A 20,180-nucleotide genomic window follows, 5' to 3' on the forward strand; every position below is an offset into this window, starting at 1 on the left:
TGAGATGCTTGTCAAAAGTATTCTGAGACTTTATTAATTCGTACCTATTGAAGAAAAAAAAAACCCTATATACAGCTATGTGCACAAAACTCGAAAGACCAGAAGCAATACATCTCTCTGGCGTGGGCCTTACCATTACTCCTTATTTAAAACACACTAGATTTCCCCATGACTTTCAAAATGACATGGTCATTGTAGAAAATTTGAAAAATAGGAGAAAGCATAAGAAGGAAAATAAAAATCACCCATAATCCCACCACTCAGAGATAACTTAACATTTTTGCTGTATCTGTTCTATGCTTAAAAAAAAAAAAAAAACATTTTATATGTGTTTTACACGAGTGACGTCACACTAAATACAGTTTTGTGTCCTGCTTTTTTCACTTCGCATGGCATTAGGAACATCTCCCCATGACGTTACAAAGTCTTGGTGAATATGAATGCACCGGCCACTTGTTCGGCCCCACGTGAGGACTGGGCGTTCGCCCCGGGCTGGGCACCACGCTGCCTGGATGGGGAATAAATAGAAGAGACGCCAGAAAAGCAGGTGCGGGATTGCTGAGTCCACAGCACAGATGAATTCTGGGCTGATCTCCTTCCCTGGGAGGGAGTCCGGCTCCGAGCAGGATTTCCCTGCTTCACATGAGGGCTTGCTGGCAGGTTCATTCATCTGAGATCAGGCCTGGCCAAGGTCTGTGTCACGAGGCTCTGACACGAAGGTCAGCCAGGATAGGGAGCATTTCTGAACTGACAGTGTCAGTCAGTGGAAAACGCGGCTCTGCTTGCTCCCCGGCTAGTTAGTTAACTCCTTTTCAGGAGCGAGGTTAGGAGGAGTCAGGGTCCTCTAAAAAGACCCTGCTCCGAGCAGCTTTGGGCTTTCAGCTCCGTGGCTGAGCGAGGGTCAAAAAGCAAGAGCAAATGAGAAAAAGAGTAATCACCCCAGATGGCTCAGGGAACAAGAGCAGGGTAGGCGGGTGATGTCCACTGCAGCCTCTGGACGGGGCCCAGCAGCCGGGCCAGCCTGCCTCGCCTGGTAGCCGATGGTCTTGCTGCGACACCACTCGAGCAGAATCTGCTTGATGCTGCTGGCGCTGGCCACTCCGAAGCTCTGTGAGCGCTTCAGCTTTGCCCGGGTCTCGCCCTTCCCCCTGCGGAGAGAGGGCAGGCCTGCTGGGGGCTGGGGGCCAGGGGGCTGCCTCTCAGCTGCCATCTGCTCCGGGAATGTGCCCCACCAGCTCTGCTCACCCAGGGAGATGCTCTGTCGGCAGGCAACCTCCCAGCCCCACGCCCACGTCCAGGCGTGCGCCCCGTGTCCCAGCTGCACTGCGTCCACTGATGGGGTCCGGCAGGACCAGCCCCCTTCCAGCCTCCAGGCCCCCTGTGTACTTCCCACACTGGCGATCCTGCGGCAGAGGACCTGAGCCCACATGGCCCATGCCCCTGCCCTCTGCTTGGAAAACCCTCCTCGCCTCCTCCATCCCACCCTTCCTCTGAGCTCCTTCCGAGGCCGCCCTCCCTCATGGTTTCCTATTCTAGGCCCCAAAGACACTCTTTATCGGCCAAGATCAGGTTGTCTGGGTCAGTGGGACAGTTCCTGTGTCTGTCCCCCTCACCAGAGTCAGAGCCTTGGGAGCCAGGACTGGGGGGTCATTGTCTCATAGGCCTGGGCCAACCCTAAATGTAACAGGAATCAATACCACTCACTGACAGGAGGGCTGGATAAACATGCAAAGGTGGCCCTGTTTCTAATGGGGCGGGCGGTGTAGTGTGACAGGGAGCCAGTGGTACTGGGGTCTCACTGTGTCACCTCCAGCTTCTGCTGGGAATCCCAGTGACTGCCCTCTGGTCTCCCCAGTCATGCCTGGAAACTAACCTGTCCAGTTGGATGAGGGATGTGGGTGTGAGGGTGCCTGGAGTTCCCTCTGGGAATGTGGGAGAGGGGCTGGGGTCTCATCACAGCCTCCCTTCCCAAAACTGGAGCCACCTGCCCCTCAGCCGGCCCTGTAGCCAGCCCTGACCTATGTCTTGCCTGAGAGGTCACATCTTGGGGAACTGCCCTCGGGGGAACAGGACAGGGCCAGCTTTGCTCTGCCTGCCTGCCTGACCCCAGTGTGGGCTCAGGCTTTCTTTGGGGGCCCAGACTGGTCTGGGAGGGTGCTAAGAGCATCCATACTTGCCGGCTCCTGTGTCCTGCTCCCATTTCTCAAACAATGCCTTCCGGGCCTGTGCCCCCGAGGTGCGGGGCAGCGTCTGCGACCGCACCAGCTCCCGGCGACGCTCCCCCTGCCGATGGGCCTGAGTCGTGGCTGGCGGCTGTGTGGAGGGGGGCGACTGGGGTGGCGTCACCCGAGGTGGGCTGAGGAGAGACCACCGAGTCAGGAGCACAGATCTGGCCATCACTAGCTCGCACAGGCCCCGGGCCTCCACCCCACTGAATGTGAAATGAGGCAGCGGCGGGGCTACAGGCAGAGAGGAAGCACCCCTGTTCCAGCCCCCAACCGGTTCCGCAGGTGTTTGGAACTGAGCTGCTGTCTGAGGCCGGCCTAGCCAGCAGTGGGCCCCCTCTCTGCACATAATCGCCCCTCGGCAGGTGTCAATGCCTGGGGTGGGCGGGGGCGTCCTCCTGGCAGGACAAGCACCCAGAACCAGCCCCACCAGGATCAGGCCCCCTCCTCGCCACCACTAAATAAGATCCCCTCTGTTTCCCCCCTAAAACAGTTTGTCAGAAAGTCACAATTCTCCTTTTATTATTAAGAGGGGGAGAAAAAAGCCAAGCCAGCCCCCACCCAACACCCAGCTCCGATCACAGTCCAGAGGGCCTGGGGGCAGCGCATGGGGACAACCGGAGGCCAGGAGGCAGCCTGTAACACAGGGAAGCCCCCACAGACCTCCCCCAGGGTAAGGGCCTCTCCAGGTAACTCCTCAGTCCACAAGCAGGAAGCCCCCAGCTCAGAGGGAGCCTAGCCAGGATGGCTGAAGATCCATCCTGTGGGGACTGAGAAACTCTCTCCAATCTTTGGACAGACTTGCTTTGAAGGATCCTTAAAGAAACCAGCCCTCCGCCGTATTGTTCCAAACAAAACTCTCTACCAAGCTTCGCTGCCTCATTTCTCCTCTCAAACCCCACCCTGCGACACTGCTGCCTTAGTTCTCCAGAGGCACCAAGCCAAGGAAGGTGCCTCCTCCTGGGGTTGGCACTGGGAGCTCCGTGCAGGGGCCGGGGTAGCCTGGGTCCAAGGCCAAGGCCAGACACTTCCTGGGGAGTGACGACCCTGCCACCGGGAACAGGGGCCCTGACTCGCCTGTTATCGTTCCTGCTGGCCGTCACCCCCCCATAGCCAGAGCTGGACAAAGTCCGTGGGAGGGAAGAGTTCTTCTCTGCGGGACAAAGGGAGGGAGAGAAATAACAAACCCTGGCCTTGGGGAGGGCCACCACTGCCTGCCTCCCATCCTTTGACCCCACCCTGAGCTAGTCACCCAGCATCACTCTGGGCACTGGCAGGACCTCTGGGCTAAGCTGACCCTGCCTGGGCCAACAGTTGAGGAGAAAGGATGCTGGAACATAGAGCAATGACATAAAAGAGGTCCTTTACAGTACTCCTCACTGCATTTGAGAGCACAGAGCCCAGGGCCTCCTGTGCTGCATATCCAGTAGATACCATGTTACCAAGCCCTCATTCTGGAAATCCACAAAGCCCGACCCCAGGACACACCCTGGGGCCTGATCACAGGTCCAAGACAGCCCCAGGGGGACCATGCCAGGTTTGTTACACACAAAGTGTGCAGGGCAGGCGGCCACCTTCTAACCACAGCCTTGATCTGCAGTAAAAGCCATGGTCGTACCCCGCAGGATGAGGCTACTTCACAGCAGCTCTGGGAGAGGAGCCGGGAAAGATGGGCCCCATCTGATGGAGCAGGCGAGCTGGGGACGGGGGTGGCAGTGACAAGCACAGTGGGTAGGGCCCGGCCCCAGGATTTCTGAGTCTCCTGCAAACCACCCCCAGCCCCTGACCTCCCTCCCATTTTGAGGTCATGGTCTCCTGCTCCTACCACTGGGACTGGGAGTCCAGGATGTGCTGGCCTCGCTGAGGCTTGAGCTGAGGCCCCCCAGGATGGCAGCAGACGTGGGCGAGAGAGTTGTGGCTGAGGTCTCCCCAGAGAACTTCTCGGAGACTCGTGTGATGGCCGTGACTGGCTGGTGAGGCTGCCGCAAAGAGAGGCTCACAGGTCGAGGCTTGAGGGGCTCTGGTGTTGGGATGGTTTGGGCGGCTTCGGGGGGCCCATCACCCGGACCTGAAACAGGTGACCAGCAGGGGTCGGGGGGTTTCAGCCATGGCATTGACAGGGGCCTCAGAACCACCCAGGAGGACTCCAGCCTCTGTGAACTCTCCTCTCACCTCCTCCAGGAAGGCCTCCCTGATCACTCCTGCCTCCCTGATCTCCCCCTACTGGGGAAGTCTCACTGCTCCAACCAGAGGTGATGCCTGCTCCAACATTCCCTAATAGAGAGTTCAAGAAATAGTTGCCTGTCAGTCCACTCTCTACCCTGCTCAGTGCTTGGACAATTCCCCAGTCCCTGCGGGTATTCCTCCAGCCAGCCCTCCTGGGCCATCAGCCCCCACCTGCCCCAGGCTGGTGCCCGTTCTCCACGATGTACGAGTTTGAGGTTCTCCTCATCTCCGCCTCGCTGGCTTCGTCATGGTGATCCACACTCTACAGGGAGACAAACACCGCGGAGGCCCAGTCAGCCGGGGCCAGCTGCCCACCCCGAAATCACTTCCCAAAGCTCCCCCTGGTTCGAGCAGGGCAAATGCTTCTGAGAGAGACAGACCCCAGGAGGTATGGTGATGGGCCAGGGTCACCCAGGAGGCTAGGGGGACTCAGCCCCAGCAGTTGAGCCCCCGAGATCCTGGAGGCAAATGGCTCCACTGGACACATTCCAGACCCCCAAGATGCTAGGGACAAAAGTCAAGACAGAGTTCCAAAGGACTGTTCAAGGTGGCCCTACCCGTCCCCAAGGCTGGACCGGGTGACGGGGGCTGGGAGAGCCTGGCCCCTGCTCGTGCCAGGGGCTGCCTGTGTGGGAGCAGCCTAACCCAGCGACACATGGTCTTTCTGGGCCAACAATGGGCCTTGGAGCCAGCCCAATGGGGAAGCCTTACCATTGGATGCAGGGTCACAAGATTTGCCTGGATGTCCAGAGTACTGGGGCCTGACTGGCTCCTTGAGGCCCCTCCATCCCCTCTGGGCTGCAGCGGTGGGGAGTGTCATGCAGAGAGAGAGCCCAGACCAAGGGCCAGCAGGGGAACCCGCCATCCAGGCTGTGCTGCCGGCCCCTCCTGGGTCTCAGTTTCCCTGTTTGAGATAAGGGAGTAGGCTAAAAAAGCATCTACCACTTCAACCCCTTTTCTGGCCATGCCACTTAAACCAACATGCTCTGTCCTCCCAGGTAGGTGCTACCACACCCATTTTACAGATGGGACCCGAGGGCTCAGAAAGGGGATGTGTGCTGTCCAAGGTTACACAGTGAGCAGCAGCTGAGATGAGGCCAGGAGGGACATTATCCTCAACCTTGGCCCTGCCTTTCTCACAGTGAAGGAGGGTGGAGGGCTCAGAGCATCTGTGAGGCTGGTGGGTCGGCCTGGCAAGAGGGGTACAGGGGCAGACGCCTATAAGGGGCTCTACCAAGAGCCCACAACGGGTGGCTTGAGAGGTTGGCCATACCTCTCCTTAGATGGCCACACATCTCCAGATGGGTCCCCTTGTCTGCTAGGTTCCCAAATGACAAAAGCCCATCCCTGGCCCCCGACGGCTCATCCATGCCACCCTACCCATCCATGGGGGAATCAGTCTGGCGGGGGAGCCAGCACCTTGAGCAGGCGGCGAAAGGCTAGCATGAGGGCGCACGCCTGAGACAGACTTCACCCAGCCCAGGGGGTCAGAGAGAGCCTCCCAGAAGCAGCGGGGCTGAGCCAGCCTGGAGTGAGCCAGGCAGACCAGGAGTGGAAGCCATGCCCCGCAGAGAGACTAGTGTCTGCCAGAGACATCAAGGCACAAAGCATTCAGATCCAGTGGCTAGAGAAGCAGTACACAGTCCAAGGTGCCAGCCGGGAGAACTCGGACATGACTCCTTGGACAAGAAGGAACTGAAGGTCATCAGTTCTGGGTTTTAGGAACATCCTTCAGAAGCCAGTGAGACAGTGGCATGGAAGGGGGTGACCAGATGGCCAGGTACCTCCCTACTCCTGGGTAGGGACCCAGGGAGGAGAGATGGGGCAGTGAAGGAGTGGAGGGCAAAAGGGATTCCAAGGTTTGCAGGGAGTAAGTGAATGTGGAGGAGGGGGAGACATCACACCTCTTCTAGGCAGGGGCTTTGGGCCTGGCTGACGTGACCTGGGGGGGTGGGGTTGGTGGGAACTGCAGCCATGAGGCGCGGGGAAGAGGTCTGAGGGACTCTCCCTGATGGAAGAGGTAGGACAACGTTTACAGGCTGAGAGAAAGGCTCCAGCAGGGGGAGGGACACTCGGAGAGGTTGGGACCCTGGGGAGAAAGGAGAGGACGGGACTTGAGCCCGGGGAGAGACTGGGCTTGGAGAGGAGGTGACCATTCAACTTCCAATTCAGAAGGACGGAGCGGGAAGGGCTAGGCTCACTGGCAGGAACAGTGGAGAAGTTGAGGGCGGCCATCTCCTTGTGCCTCAGAGTGTGGAGGGCACCCCTAGAGCCACAACGAGCCTAACCTGAAGCCAGCTCAGCAGAAGGAGGAGAAACAGCCAGCCTATCCTGAATCCCGGACCCCACCTGTCACCAGGCTCTCAGCTCTGGGGGCCGTGTCCCCCTCCACCCCCCCATACTCTGGTCCGACAGGTTCCACAGGTCTACACAGGGGCCTGGAGAGATGGGCTGATGGTGAAACCATTTTCCCAGGAATGTGGGTCTCTCTGGGGGACGCCTGCCCATGCACGTTGCAGGCCCCTCACCTCCCAGGATGCCCCAGGGGACCAGAAGCCACAATCAGACAGGAAGTAGGTTCTGGACCAGGTGGATTCCTGCCAAGGGGTCTCCAGCAAAGCAGGAGGGAAAGGGGATGGGGGCTGAGTCATGCTGGGAGGCTGGAGTCCCAGGTTCCCCCTGCCCCTCCCTCCCCCCTCCCCCGCCCCGGGACTGGAACTCCTGCTCACCTAAGGAAGGGGCTCTACCCACGCCTCAGACCAAAGGGCTGTTCAGAGACCACCCTCCAACCCACCACACAAGCCTGGGGGTCACCACTAACCTTACGCCATGACTAAAGGCAGCAGCAGAGTCAGGTTGGGGTTTCTCTGTCCACAAAGCACTCATGCCTTCCAAGAGCAGAAAGGACAACTCAAGACAAAGTTGTGAGGCCGAGGGAGTGGGGTGGGGAGAGTGGGGTAACCACCCCAGCGCGACCTGAGCCTCAAACCACAGAGCTGGGCTGGGCCGTGGTCCCCAAGCCCACCCACAGGGCCCCCAGCTCCTTCCTTCCCTTCAGCCACAGGGAAGGGAACCAGGGGAGGGGACCTCTGTGTGCTGGGGCCAAGATAAAATCACTGGAGAGCCCAGAGGACGGGATGGGTCCTGGGGAGCTGGCTCGAGCACCTCCAAGATCTGGGCTTTGTTTTAAGAAGGGGGAGGCTTCCAGGAGGGAGCCCAAGCCTGGGAATGTCAGGAAGAGAGACTGGGGATGGGTAAGTCCGAGTTCAGTGACCCTCTCCCTGGGGAAGTTTGCATACACTGCTGTGAGGGCAGGAATCTTAGTTTGGGCATCCCTGGTGCTGCCAGACCCCACGCGGGCTCGTGCATGGACAGGGGAGCGTCTGTGTGCCCAGCACAGCCCCCGACGTGTGTGCGGCCAGAGTCCCCAGCCTGAGCCCCAGCCTGAGCCCCAACCTCGGCTGCCCCACCCTCTGCCTCCTCCACCCTCTGCCTCCTCCCGGCTCACACCATGGTTTTAAGGACTCATTTCAAACTTCTCCCCAAAGCATTTAGCACTCTTATCACACAGTGTGTCTGGGAAAGGAAGGCAGATAAGGCAAGTCTGGTTTCTTTCACGGTCAGACCTCGACGCTGCTTCTGCCAGTCACTCCTGAGAGGCTCCACTGCCTCTGACATGGGGACCTGGTGGCTCCTGCTCAGCCGAGGGACATTTCCAGGCCTGGCCTCAGGCTGCTACCATCCACTGAAGGTCCCCAGCCAGCTCCCTCCACTAGCCAGACCCCCGCTGTGGCTCCGTGGACACGCTTACAAGCCGACATGGCTGATGTCACCGTTATAGCCACCCAGCCCGCGCAGCACAAGGGGCAAAGCAGGGCAGGGCCAGTCCCCCTTAGAGACGAGGAAACTGAGGTCCAACTGAGAGATGTCCCCAAGGCCTCACAGAAAATGCAACAAAAGCAGTTCCTGTTTGCTCCAGGGTCTCAGGCCTCCTACAGGGAGTCCTCCCTGATTTCTCCCACCCTCTCGCTCCTCCCGGAGCCTCCCTTGCTAGTCACTGCCTAGCAAGCTCAAGGTCTGCCCACACAGAAGCAGATTACTAGATCAACTCATTCTGCATTGACCCCAAGGCATACACATAGGTTGAGTATGCCCCACCTCCAAACCCGGCAGTCCCGTTTGAATCAGAAGGAAACAAAAGGGTCTCAGCAAAGGGTCTCTAAGTCTCATTGCTGGTTACAGAGGGGCAGTGTAACACCAGCCCCCGCAATGCCTGACGACCACCAGCACTGGCTCTCGTGTGTGGATGAGACCCTCACACCCAGACCCCCTGGGGGCACAGACACAGGCGTATGAGAGGTCAGACAGCCCCGGCACCCAGCTGTGACTGTCCAGTCTTGCCCCGGAGCCCCGATTCCTTGTTCACAATCCAGTGTCCGATCACAAGCTGCCAGGCACAGCCCACGAGCAAGAACATGTGGATAACTCTGTGCAGCACCCCTCACTGCCAGAAACTGGCTGCGAGCCCGTGCCCGCACCCCTGAGAGGTGGGCTGCAAGAGAAGTGGGGAGCAGTGCCTCTGGTCGGGCGGGGGAAGCGGCCTCAGGCCCAGGGAGCTGGTGCTCAGGGGCTGCAGAGTGTCCGTCCGACCCCACTGGACACCTTGAGCGTCCTCCACCCGCAGTGCTCAACTACGCCTGCTGTCCCTCCTCCTCCCAGGCCTTCTGAAATCCAGAACCTACTCCCCAGCCGTGTCTCACTCCTCAACCTCCAGCGGGCTGCAGCATTCCTGCTGACCCCCAATCTCTTCTTCCTGAAGGGGTCCCCTCTCTCGATGTCTAAGAATGGGCTTTCCAGAGCCTCTGAGCTCCCTGGCAGCTCCTCAGCCTCTGCCCAGGGCTCCTGACTCACCGTCTCCTGCACAGCTGCCCGGAAGGCCTCACCTGATCTTGCTTCAACCACCAGCTCTGGCCTGATATCTCCCTAACCTCTGGCCTTGGCTACTCTCAGCCCACCAGATCTGTGACTCCATCTGCTCCAGGACAGCTTCACCTGGATGTCCCACAGCCCCACACCCTCAGCACAACCCAGATGGAAACTGGCATCTCCACCAGATCTGTGCCCCAGTAGTCCCCCGGCAGGGCTTCGCTCTCTGCCCCCCTGCTCATATCCAAAGACCATCTCACCCTGATGATTCCCCCTTGGAGATCTCCGTCCAAGGCACCCCAGCTCTCCCGCTCCCCAGCGCTGCTCCTGCTATGGCCGTCCTCTCTTCTTGGACCATCACAACTAAGTCCCCCTATCTCCAGCCACCCTCCAACCTGCCATCCATCCTTGAGGGCGCTTGTCGGATACAAGGAGGACCCTGTCTGTCCCCTGCCCAGTGCCCCACTATCCCCATAACCCAGAGAACTAGCTTACCCCACATTGGCCAATTCCCACTGAAAAACTGTTAGACGACTGAAGACACATCTCTCACACGAACGCGTGGATTCGTGTACGTATACGTATTCATGTGTGACTCCAAGAGTAGTTTTCTAAAACTTGGACAGCTGCCTCCACATGCAGATGAGACCTCCACCCCAAAGCAAAGCCCAACTCCCTGGCCCAGCATCCGGGGGCCTTTACAACTCGCTCTTCCACTCTCATACCCACCAGGGTCCCTCTGGTCAGTGAGTCCTTTCAGGCCCTTAGAGGCTCTAGGCACAGCCCCCTACACCCGCCCCTGCACTAGCAGCAGCAGACCCTAAACCTCCAGCACAAAGCCGGCCTGAGACGCCCACTAGGACGGGACTGCTGTCCGGCTGCCTGCACTGCTGCTACGGCTTGGTCTGGGCCATCTCCCACCCAGGCTGGGACATCCAGGGGCAAGGGCTAATCTGATCCCCCTCCTCCTGGTCCCTTGAGGTGCAGCCCAGCCTACACAAGGACTCTGCGTGTGTGATGGATTGAACCAAGGAGGGACAGCAGGTGCAGGCTACCCAGACCCTGGAAACCCAAGCCCAGGGCACATGCCTGGGCAGGGTGGAAAATCCCACCTAAGGGCCACTGCACACACCATGGGAACATTCTAACCTGCCACTCCAGGAGGCCCCACGCTCAGGGGAGTGACTGGTCCACACCGGCCTCTGCCCCACCCCCACGCGGTGTGGGCCTCTGGCCGGTCACTGACCCCAGAAATCTAGACTGCCCACGGCTCTTTCCCCCTGGTTCCCCTGTCTCTTCTTTCACGGTAAGGATTTACCCCTGCAAGTTTCCAAATGCCCGGCTGCACCCCAACAGACTGCATTCTCCTCCGCTCAACACACAGAAGGGCTTGAGTTCTCAATCCAGGTTAATCAATAACTCAAGCCGTCAGAGTTCAGTGAAGCGGCAACGCGGGGAGCGCGTGAATGGAGGAGGGGGGTGAAGGGTTGCCGACCATTCCAAGACACAGGCCCGGGCAGTGTCGAACAGAGAGGGGCAGCACTTCAGCGCCCAAGCCCTTAGTGCCAAGGCACAGTGGAGAGAGGGGAACAGAACAGGGCACGCCTGCAAAGAAGGGAGGGGCCCGAGACAGGTGCAGAGGGCAGGCTAAGCCGGTTTCTCCGAATGATGGCCGGACCCCCACAACCGAGTCGCAGCGGCGGGTGGCGGGACAGCCCCGGCACCGGCACGCACTCCGGACCTAGCGGCGGCGGGGGTCGCGGAGTCCCCCTTCCCCGGCGCCTGAGCACAGACGCCCGCGCTCCCCGAGGCTCACCTGGCCGCGGCCGGACAGCGAGAAGGTGGCGTGGCTGGCGAAGCGCGCGGTGCCCAGGCGGGGCGCACGGTCTGGGACGCCGGGGGCGGGCGGAGGGCTCGGCGTGCCGGGCGCGGGGGTCAGCCCGGTCGCCAAGCCCAGCGCCTCCACCTGGCGCGTCAAGCGCTCGAGTTGCGTCTGCAGCCGCTGGTTGTCGCGCTGCAGCTCGGCCACCGTGCGCGCCAGCGGCCCGGCCAGGCGCAGCGCCTCGGCCACGCGCTGCTCCATGCCGCGCTGCAGCCCCTGCATGTCCTCGTGCAGCGCGCGAACCGCGCCCTCTAGCGCCGCCTCGTAGCGGCCCAGCGCCTCGCGCACCGTGCGCGCCTCCTCGGGGTCGGGGGCCGGCTCCACGGCCGAGCCGGCGGGCGGGTCTCAAGGAGAGCGGGTCTGGCCCAGTGAGCAGCCGAGCTCTGCAGCTCCGAACCGCGACTGGCCTCCCAGGGCTGGGTTCGCCGGAGGGGCGGTGGGAGGGGCGGGCAGAGGCCGGGGCGAGCCCGGCGAGCCCCGGGAATGGGCTCCGCTTGGGGGCGGGGCCTGGGGGCGGGGCCTGGCGGCTCGGGGTCACCCCCAACCCCAGCCCCTGTGACCCACGCGATGCGGCGAGGAGGAGTGTCGTCAGTGGCGCCGGAGGAGAAGAGCTCGCCCAGCCTCTCGTCTCCCTCGGTGCGGAGCTCAGGGGGAGGGCCGAGGCGGAGACCCCCTTGACCCTGGAGAAGCAGTGTGCGACATGTGGGAGGGACTGCGGGCCATCAGAGGAAGGCCTCGACCCCCAAGTGGACTTGATTTAGGAGACAGCGGACGTGGGTTATGCGTTCCCACGGGGCTCTGACGCTCAGGGCCCAGGAACTACTGGCGGTAGGGATCCCCCACTGCTCTGGGGGACCTGAGAGCGGCAGCAGTAACCCCCAGAACTGTCACCCTGTGCACATGACTGCCCGCTCTAAGCCGTGGACACGGCCCTCACAAGCACATACTTACGTGTGGCATCTTGGCCTGGAATTTCTTGTACCTAAGGGAGAGGGAGACAGGTGGTGAAGTCTCTCCTTGTCTCTGCAATTATGCACTCTCCCCTCCCAGCCCCACTCTGTGTAACAAGATTCCTGTGTCCTTCCTGCCAGTGGTCACGGGGCTCCGAGCTCACTGAGTGGCCCCTGTTGGGGCATCCACAAGTGACTGAGGTCAGAGAAGAGAAGGTGTGCTTAGGACCGAATCTCCAAATTCTTGGGTCAGAGACCATGGGACTAATCACCTCTCTCCCTCCATCAGAGTCTCCGTCCCTGGCCTGTAACCACAGGCCAGGGCTCCCACCTCGATTCCCTCTCAACACCCCTTTCATGCTGGAACCCAGATATTCCTCCCTTCCATACCCCCCAACCTCCATACATCACGAGAAAGGGAGGAGTGAAAATAGCTTTTGCTTCGGAATGACAGAACGATGGGCAAAGGTGCTGTCTGACCTCACTTACATTGTAAAGTTGATTTGAAATAAAAAATGGGAGCATCTCCTCCTTCTTTGTGCAAAAAGCCTTTCCTGATTAGCCTTCTCCTTCCCAGGCCTGGCCCACTTGAAGGAGGGCTAGTGGCTGGGCAGGCACAGCCTGGTGGCAGGGGAACGAGAGGCCTGAAAGACTTGTTTCTGTCACACTAGGCTTCCCAAGATGTTTGCAGCCACAGACCTCCTGGACTGGCCTGCTCTACCCCAGAGGAGCTGGATCTACCTAACAGATGCTGAACGCCAATCCCCCCTCTCTCCCTGCTCCACAGGGACAGGAAGGAACTCTGGGTTACCTAATCCAAGGAGCCTTCCAGCAATTATTTCATGAGAAAGTCAAATGCCAAAAGGCGTGCATGGGGTGTGTGTGTGTGTGTGTGTGTGTGTGTGTGTGTGTGTGTGTGTGTGTGTGTGTGTGTGTGTTTTGTAAGTAGCTCTCTGCACACGGTGAGCCAGACTGCTCCCTGCATTCTTTCTCTGGGTGGAATCTTTGATAGAGACTAGGAGAGAGGCTTCTGCTACAGCTTCTGCCCCAAGTAGCACTCAGCCCCTCCAGGTCTGAGCACGGGAGCCTGGAGTTCGGAGACCCTGGTCTCTGCCAGGAAAGCCCAGCCACTTCCTTTGCAGAACCTGAGGAATGGCCAGGTGGGGAAGTTTGGGAGGGACTGAACAGCCTGGTCCCTGGCCCCATGGCCGATGTGCACCTGGGCCTGTGCCTGGTCCAGCAGCATAGAGGGGAGTGGGGGCAGGCAGGGGTCTGGCCTTCTCTCCCAGCTTCCCGGAGAAGGAAGGCTGGTGTGTCTCTAGGGTGGGAACCCTAACGGTTGATAGATCCTAGAGACTAGCTGCCCAGGATCCACCCACACTCTCCCACCTCAGGCAGGTTATCTGGTCTCTCCTGATGTACCATGACGACATCTGGGAGGGGCTGGGCAGGGCTCCATCTGTGACTGGCAAGGGCAGAGATGGGGCTTGCAGTGGGTTTTGGGCAGACAGTACCAGAATCATACCATCCCCCTTGGCTTCTCTGACTGCTGACAGTCAGACCACTGAGTCAGTAGCTGGAGATGAGCCTAGGAGAGGAGAGATGAACCAGGAGTGGGAGGAAGAGGGGCAGAGGGGCAGGGAGAGAAGGAGGGAGGGCAGAGGGGGTGATGCTGAGGTGGGGAGGGTGTGATCGACGACCAGTGCTACCCAAGAGCTGGCTCCACGCCACCTGGGGGGAGGCTGCAGCTTGCCCCAGGCCCCAGGGGCTCCTCTCAGCCATCCCCTCAAGGCCCCTCCTCCAACCCTCCCCCAGCTCCTGCCAGGTACCAGACTGTGGAGGAGGTGAGGGCTGATGGACCCTGCTGAACTCCCTCCATATTCACCAGCCCTCATGTCAGCAGGCTATCGAGGCCGACCTCCCACTGAGTCCCAGGGGCTCTGGCACCCACCCTTCCAGCTTCCCTCCCCCTGGCTGTGACCTGTCCACCACCTGCTGGTCCCTTGATCTGCTGTGCTGCTGGGCTGGAAGTGGAATATGGGACAAGGCTTCCTGAGTCCCCTGCCGTCACCTCACGCAGTCAAATCCTTGCCAGGCCCAAACCATGAAGCCAGGAGGTGAGATGGGGAAACGGAGGCCCCGGGAGGGACAGGGACAGGCCCGAGGCCACAAGTAAGGTCCGCAAAGACAGGACCAGAACCCAGGGCCCTGCCTCTAGTCCCAGCACCCCTCTGGGGGCAGCAGTCAAATCCAGCCAAGTCTGGGCAGCTCCTCCTGCTCCCAGTTTGCCTGGAGGCTCCAGTTCCCTGGAACTGCTCCTCAGAACTCTTCAGAACCCCCTCCAGGCCCTCCGGCACTGCCACCAGAGGACCATCCCTCCTCCTGCCAGTCCTGACTGCCCTCCCACCCCCTCAGCTTCTCCTCCCCAGGGACCTTCCTGAGTGGCTGTTCTTTCCCTCACCCTTTAACCGTGGTCCCCAGGGCTCTGATCTGGGCCTGACCCCTTTCACCCGCAGACCCTTTCTGGGTGGTGTCACCCACCCCCTCCTCCATACTGATGACTCCTGCTTCTCCATCCCCAGCCCAGCCCCTCTCCATATACTATAATTTCATGTGCACAACGTTAAGAGTACAGACATATGGGGGGAAAAAACCCACATAATATACCACTATACACATACACTAGGGTGGCTACATTAAAAAAAAAAAAAAGCCAACAATACTATGTGTTGCCAGGAATATAGAGCAACTGGAACTTTAATTCATTGCTGGTGGGAATGCAAAATGATAGTCACTCTGGAAAATAATTTGGTAGTTTTTTTTTTTAAATCAAGTTAACCATACACTTACAATATGACCCAGAAATTCCACTCTTCGATACTTATTTAAGAGGAATAAAAGCACATATCCACACAGAGACGTGTATACACGTTTATAGCCGCTATATTCATAATGATAAAAATTTGGAAACCTAATTCTAGCATTGGGTGAATAAGTAAACTGTAGTGTCTAGATAAAATGAACACTACTCAGTGATAAAGAGAAAAATTAGTAATACAAGCAAAGATATGAATGGTTCGCAAAGACTATACTAAGTGAGAGAAATCAGATATGAATGAGTGTATGTTGTGTGATTCCATTTATAATATGTAAATCCTTAAAACACGATTCCTTTGGAGAAGGAAAACGGATCAGGATAGAAATCAGATTGGTGGTTGCTAAGGGCCAGAGGTAAGAGGTGAGGCAAAGGACACAACGAACCATTTTAGTCGACAGACATGTTCTTTATCCTGATTGTGGTGCTGGTAAGTGGTGGTAGATAGTAACATTGGTGAATTTTACTTCATGTAAATTTTATCTTAATGAATCTGATTTTAAAAATAGATTGCATGACAGACTTGCTGGCTACCACTGGTCTTGACAGTAAAGTGAAGGCAGTTTGCTGCACTGGAAACTGGTTCCCCTAAAATCTGTTGGGAGGAAAAGACGTGTGACTGCTGTGTACCAGACATGAGCTGTGGCAGAGGAAGCGGCATAGAGCGTGATAAAACCTGGCCAAGGGCGCCACCTGGAGGGCAGCTGAGGCCTTAGCAGCAGGAAGCTGAAGCCTAGGCTGCCTGTGAGTGTAGGGGAGGTCAGACCAAGGGACTCACCTGTGGTGAGAGACCCCAATAATGGTGTGGGCTAGCAGATTTGGGAAGAACTTACAAAAGGGCCCCACTAGGTGAGGAGTCAGCTTTATACACATACCAGACCCGGCGAGATGCTGTGGTACTAGGGCTCATGGCACCAGTCAGAATAAGACCTTTCTTGCCCCTTTCCTCCCCTTCTCCCCAGCGTCAACTCTGGAGGAAGGAAAATCAGCCTAGTGAGTGAGAAAGAGAGTCTCAGGGTGTATGAGCAGTAGGGGAGGGGAAATAGGAGTTTATCTCACACACACACACACACACACACACACACACACACACACACACACACTCACTCACACTTTTTCCTGTTGCATACGGCCTATCCAAAATAGATCAGGTATGGAGATCCCTTAAAAAACTAAAAATAGACTTACCCTATGATCCAACAATCCCACTCCTGGGCATATATCTGGAGGGACCTCTAATTTGAAAAGACACATACACCCCAATGTTCATAGCAGCACTATATACAATAGCCAAGACATGGAAGCAGCCTAAATGTCCATCAACAGATGACTGGATAAGGAAGTTGTGGTATATTTATACAATGGAATACTACTCAGCCATAAAAAACCAAGTAACACCATTTACAGCAACATGGATGGACCTGGAGATTATCATACAGTACACTGTATGTATCATTACTTACAGTGAAGGAAGCCAGAAAGAGAAAAAAAAAAATACCACCTGATATCGCTTATACATGGAATCTAAAAAAATGACACAAATGAACTTATTCACAAAACAGAGAGACTCACAGACATAGGAAACAAACTTATGGTGACCAGGGGAGATGGAGTGGGGGTGGAGGGATAAAAGGAAGTTCTGGATTTGCAGATACCATCTACTATATATAAAATAGATAAACACCAAGGGCCTACTGTATAGCACAAGGAACTATATTGACTACCTTGTGATAGCCTATAATGAAAAAGATTATGAAAAGGAATATATATATATATATATATATATGTATATATATATATATATATATGAATTACTATGCTGTACACCAGAAATCAATACATTGTAAATCAACTATTCTTCAATTAAGTTAATAAATAAACAAAAAGCATATGCAGAGTCAAGAAACAAAACAAAAAAAAACAGATGGGGAAGGTACAAGGGAGACGTTTTCCTCAAATAAACTTTAAATTATTTTTTGGGTTGTACTTTTTTGCATTTTTAATTGTGGTAAAACATAACATAAAATTTACCATTTTAACCGTTTTTAAATGTATAATTCCGTGGCACCAAGTACACGTTATAACATTGTTATAAATCCATTTCTAGAAGATTTTCATCATCCCTAGTGGAAACTCCATGCCCACCAAACAATAACTCCCCATTAGCCCCGGCCCCCCACCCCTGGCAAGCACTATTCTATCCTCCATCTCCATTAATTTGACCATTCTGTATATTCTTTAAAATTGCAATTACTGAAATGAGACTTTTAGAACTTGAAGTGACCTAGGAAGTTTTTTGCCAAAGAAGAGTGTCCAAAAAACCCCGTCTCTGTATTCAATTCAAAAGGGTGATAATGAACCACCCCCACAGAACAAGTCTGAATGAAGACTGGGAGGCAAAAATCAAGCTTCCTTATGATGGTCCCCTGTGGGCAGTACTGGATCAAACTCACACTCACAAACAAGGGGCTTCTTTTACTCATAGGAGGAGAGATCTAGAGATACACAGGTCAGACGAGAAGATATTTGCAAACAACATAGCCAATAGGGGTTGGTACCTGAAATATACACAGAACTCATCCAACTTAGTATCAAAAAAGTAAACAACCCAGTTTAAAAATGGACAGAGGATCTGAATAAACATTTGCCCAAAGAAGACACACAGATGGCCAACAGGCACATGAAAAGATGCTCGACATCTCTAATCATCAGGACAATGCAAATCAAAACCACAACGAGATACCACCTCACGCCTGTTACAATGGCTATGATCATAAAGACAAGAAACAACCAGTGTTGGCAAGGATGGAGAGGAACGGGAACTTCCACGCACCATTCGTGGGAATGTAAAATGGTGTAGCCACTATAGAGGTTCCTCAAAAAAACCCTAAAAATGGAACCACCATATGATCCAGCAATTCCACTTCTGGGTGTTTACCGGAAGAAAACAAAAACAGTAATTCAAAAAGATATATACACCCCTATATTCACTGCAGCATTATTTACAATAACCCAGACACTGACACAAACCAAGTGCCCATCAACAGATGATTGGTTTGAGAAGATGCAGCGCACGCGCTCGCACGCACACACACACACACACACACAATGGAATCCTATTCAGCCATAAAAAAAAAGAGTGAAATCTTGCCGCTTGTGACAACATAGATGGACCTAGAGGGTATTATGCTAAGTGAAATAAGTCAGACAGAGGGAGACAAATACTTACACGTGGAATCTAAAAAACAAAACAGAAACAGTGTCATAGATATAGAGAACAAACGGGTGACTGCCAGAGGGGAGGAGAGTGGAAGAACGGACAAAACAGGTGAAAGGGATTAAGAGGCACAGATTTCCTGCTATAAAAGAAATAATTCATGGGATGTAATGTACAGCGGGTCCTAGGGAAGCACAGATGGAAAACCACTCACCTTATCCACTGTCCTCATTGTACAAGATGGGAAGACTGAGGCTTGGGAAGCAGCAGGGGTGGGCACCCAGCGGTCTGGGGCAGAGGTGGCAGTGCTCACAGGCTCCAGCCCTTACAGAGAGCTCTCCTGTCCAGCAAGAGCGCTTTACAATTTCTAATGCGTTCTCACTGACAGGATCTCAAACAGTGAAACTAGGGCCTCTCCCCCGCCCCCACCTCCGAGCCAGTCCCACCAAAGCCCCATCTCTAGGGGCTCAGCAAGGACGTGGCGCCTCTGGGCGTGGGGCCCGGCAGGGTGACGGTGGTGGCCACTCGAACCCCATGGAGGTTGTTACAATTTCCAGGACCTGGGTTGATCACTCTGTTCGGACTGGATGAGACCTCACCTCATCTGGACTCCTTAATGGGCCCGGCAGGTAAGCAGAACCCCAGTCGGTGACAGGTGCCTCACCTGAACCGGACAACAGCAACACGGGACAAAGGCCTTAACAGGTGAGCGGAGCCCGGTCGACAGGAGGTGGAAGCAGCGGGCCTGCCGGTGCTTGCTCATCGTTTCTGCTGGGTCTTGATCTCAGAAGATAGAAATGGTAGCATAACAGACCACGTTTGGCCAGTGAGAAGTGCCCAGCACCCCCTGGTTAGATTTACTGTCCGCTTAGAGAAGGCCTGTGTACATAAAATGAAAAAGGTGCTTGCGACGTTCCCCACCCCCCCCCCGAATTTTCAAAAGAAAACTTGCTACATCGAGGCCTTCTAGGTGTAAAGAAGCTGCCTACGTAGGATGAAGTCGAGGTAGAAAATTGCACTTTGTGTAAATGGCCATTTGCTTTTTTTTTTTAAAGAATCATAGAAAAGAAGTGTCTTTTGGAAATGACTTTTCAAAACCAAAAAACTGCCTTTTTATTGTCAATTTGCCTGGGGTAACGGTTTACACTTTGGTTTGATCACAGCCCTACTTTCCTCCTGCGCTGGGAAATTCAGAGGAATTGGCCCCAGTCATTTGGTGGCCTACAGCTCAAGGCGGCCCTGGGGAGTCAGAATGTGTTTCCTGGTCATAAACACCAGACAGGACATGCCAGGCTCTCCTGGGTGTTTCTGCAAAAACCTGGGTGCTCTTCGCGGACCCTCCCCCGGGTGAGGCGGGTGGGAGGCATCTTGCCCCGGGCTGCGGGAGGTGGGCGGGCGTGGACAAGCTGTCACACAGCGAGGCCACAGGGCTGTGTCTCCACCTGCCGCTGTGCCTCTGACTGCAGTAATTTAAAAAGTGAACACCTGTTAAAAATCCGTGGGTTCGGAAACCTAGTGTGTTCTGCATTTCCCCCCAGGACGCTCGCAGTCTTGATCCTGTTTTGATTCCTCCGGGAGCAGGGGAGTCTGTGCCGTAGTTCTCTGCGTGGTCCGCGGAATCTTCAAGGGTCCTTGAGACCTTTATTCAGGGGATCCACTAACAGCAAGACAGGATGTGCCTTTCTGACTCTCATTCTTTCTGGAGTTTTCCGGAGGCCCCACCAGGTGTGACGTTACCACAGGCTGCAGAAGCAGGGGTGAGAACCCAGCCGTCTGCTATTAAGCCGGACAGGCAAGGGATTGGCAAGACTGTAAAACGAAACCACTCTTTTATGGAAAACAGGCTCATAAAAATGTTACTTGTGTTAACATGTTTTCC

General features: G+C 55.9%; 2 protein-coding genes across 2 annotated transcripts in view; one reads left to right on the top strand and one right to left on the bottom strand.

The window, feature by feature from the left end:
- Positions 1-20,180, top strand: part of LOC116157877 (uncharacterized) — a 696,771-nt gene that overhangs the window by 279,731 nt on the left and 396,860 nt on the right. The gene's annotated exons all lie outside the window — the stretch shown is intronic.
- LOC135323166 (smoothelin-like protein 2) overlaps positions 1-20,180 on the bottom strand; it is a 22,103-nt gene continuing 1,923 nt past the window's right edge. Inside the window, exons 3-10 of the mRNA XM_064494915.1 lie at positions 12,211-12,241; positions 11,780-11,939; positions 11,194-11,603; positions 4,623-4,713; positions 4,051-4,293; positions 3,303-3,378; positions 2,174-2,356; positions 1-1,148 (exon numbers count right to left, since the gene is read on the bottom strand). Coding sequence (XP_064350985.1) covers positions 935-1,148; positions 2,174-2,356; positions 3,303-3,378; positions 4,051-4,293; positions 4,623-4,713; positions 11,194-11,603; positions 11,780-11,939; positions 12,211-12,241 — 1,408 coding nt within the window. The 3' untranslated portion in view covers positions 1-934. The remainder of the gene's footprint in view (positions 1,149-2,173; positions 2,357-3,302; positions 3,379-4,050; positions 4,294-4,622; positions 4,714-11,193; positions 11,604-11,779; positions 11,940-12,210; positions 12,242-20,180) is intronic.

The sequence above is a fragment of the Camelus dromedarius genome, chromosome 16 (assembly GCF_036321535.1).
Source record: "Camelus dromedarius isolate mCamDro1 chromosome 16, mCamDro1.pat, whole genome shotgun sequence".
Taxonomy (NCBI): Eukaryota; Metazoa; Chordata; class Mammalia; order Artiodactyla; family Camelidae; genus Camelus; species Camelus dromedarius.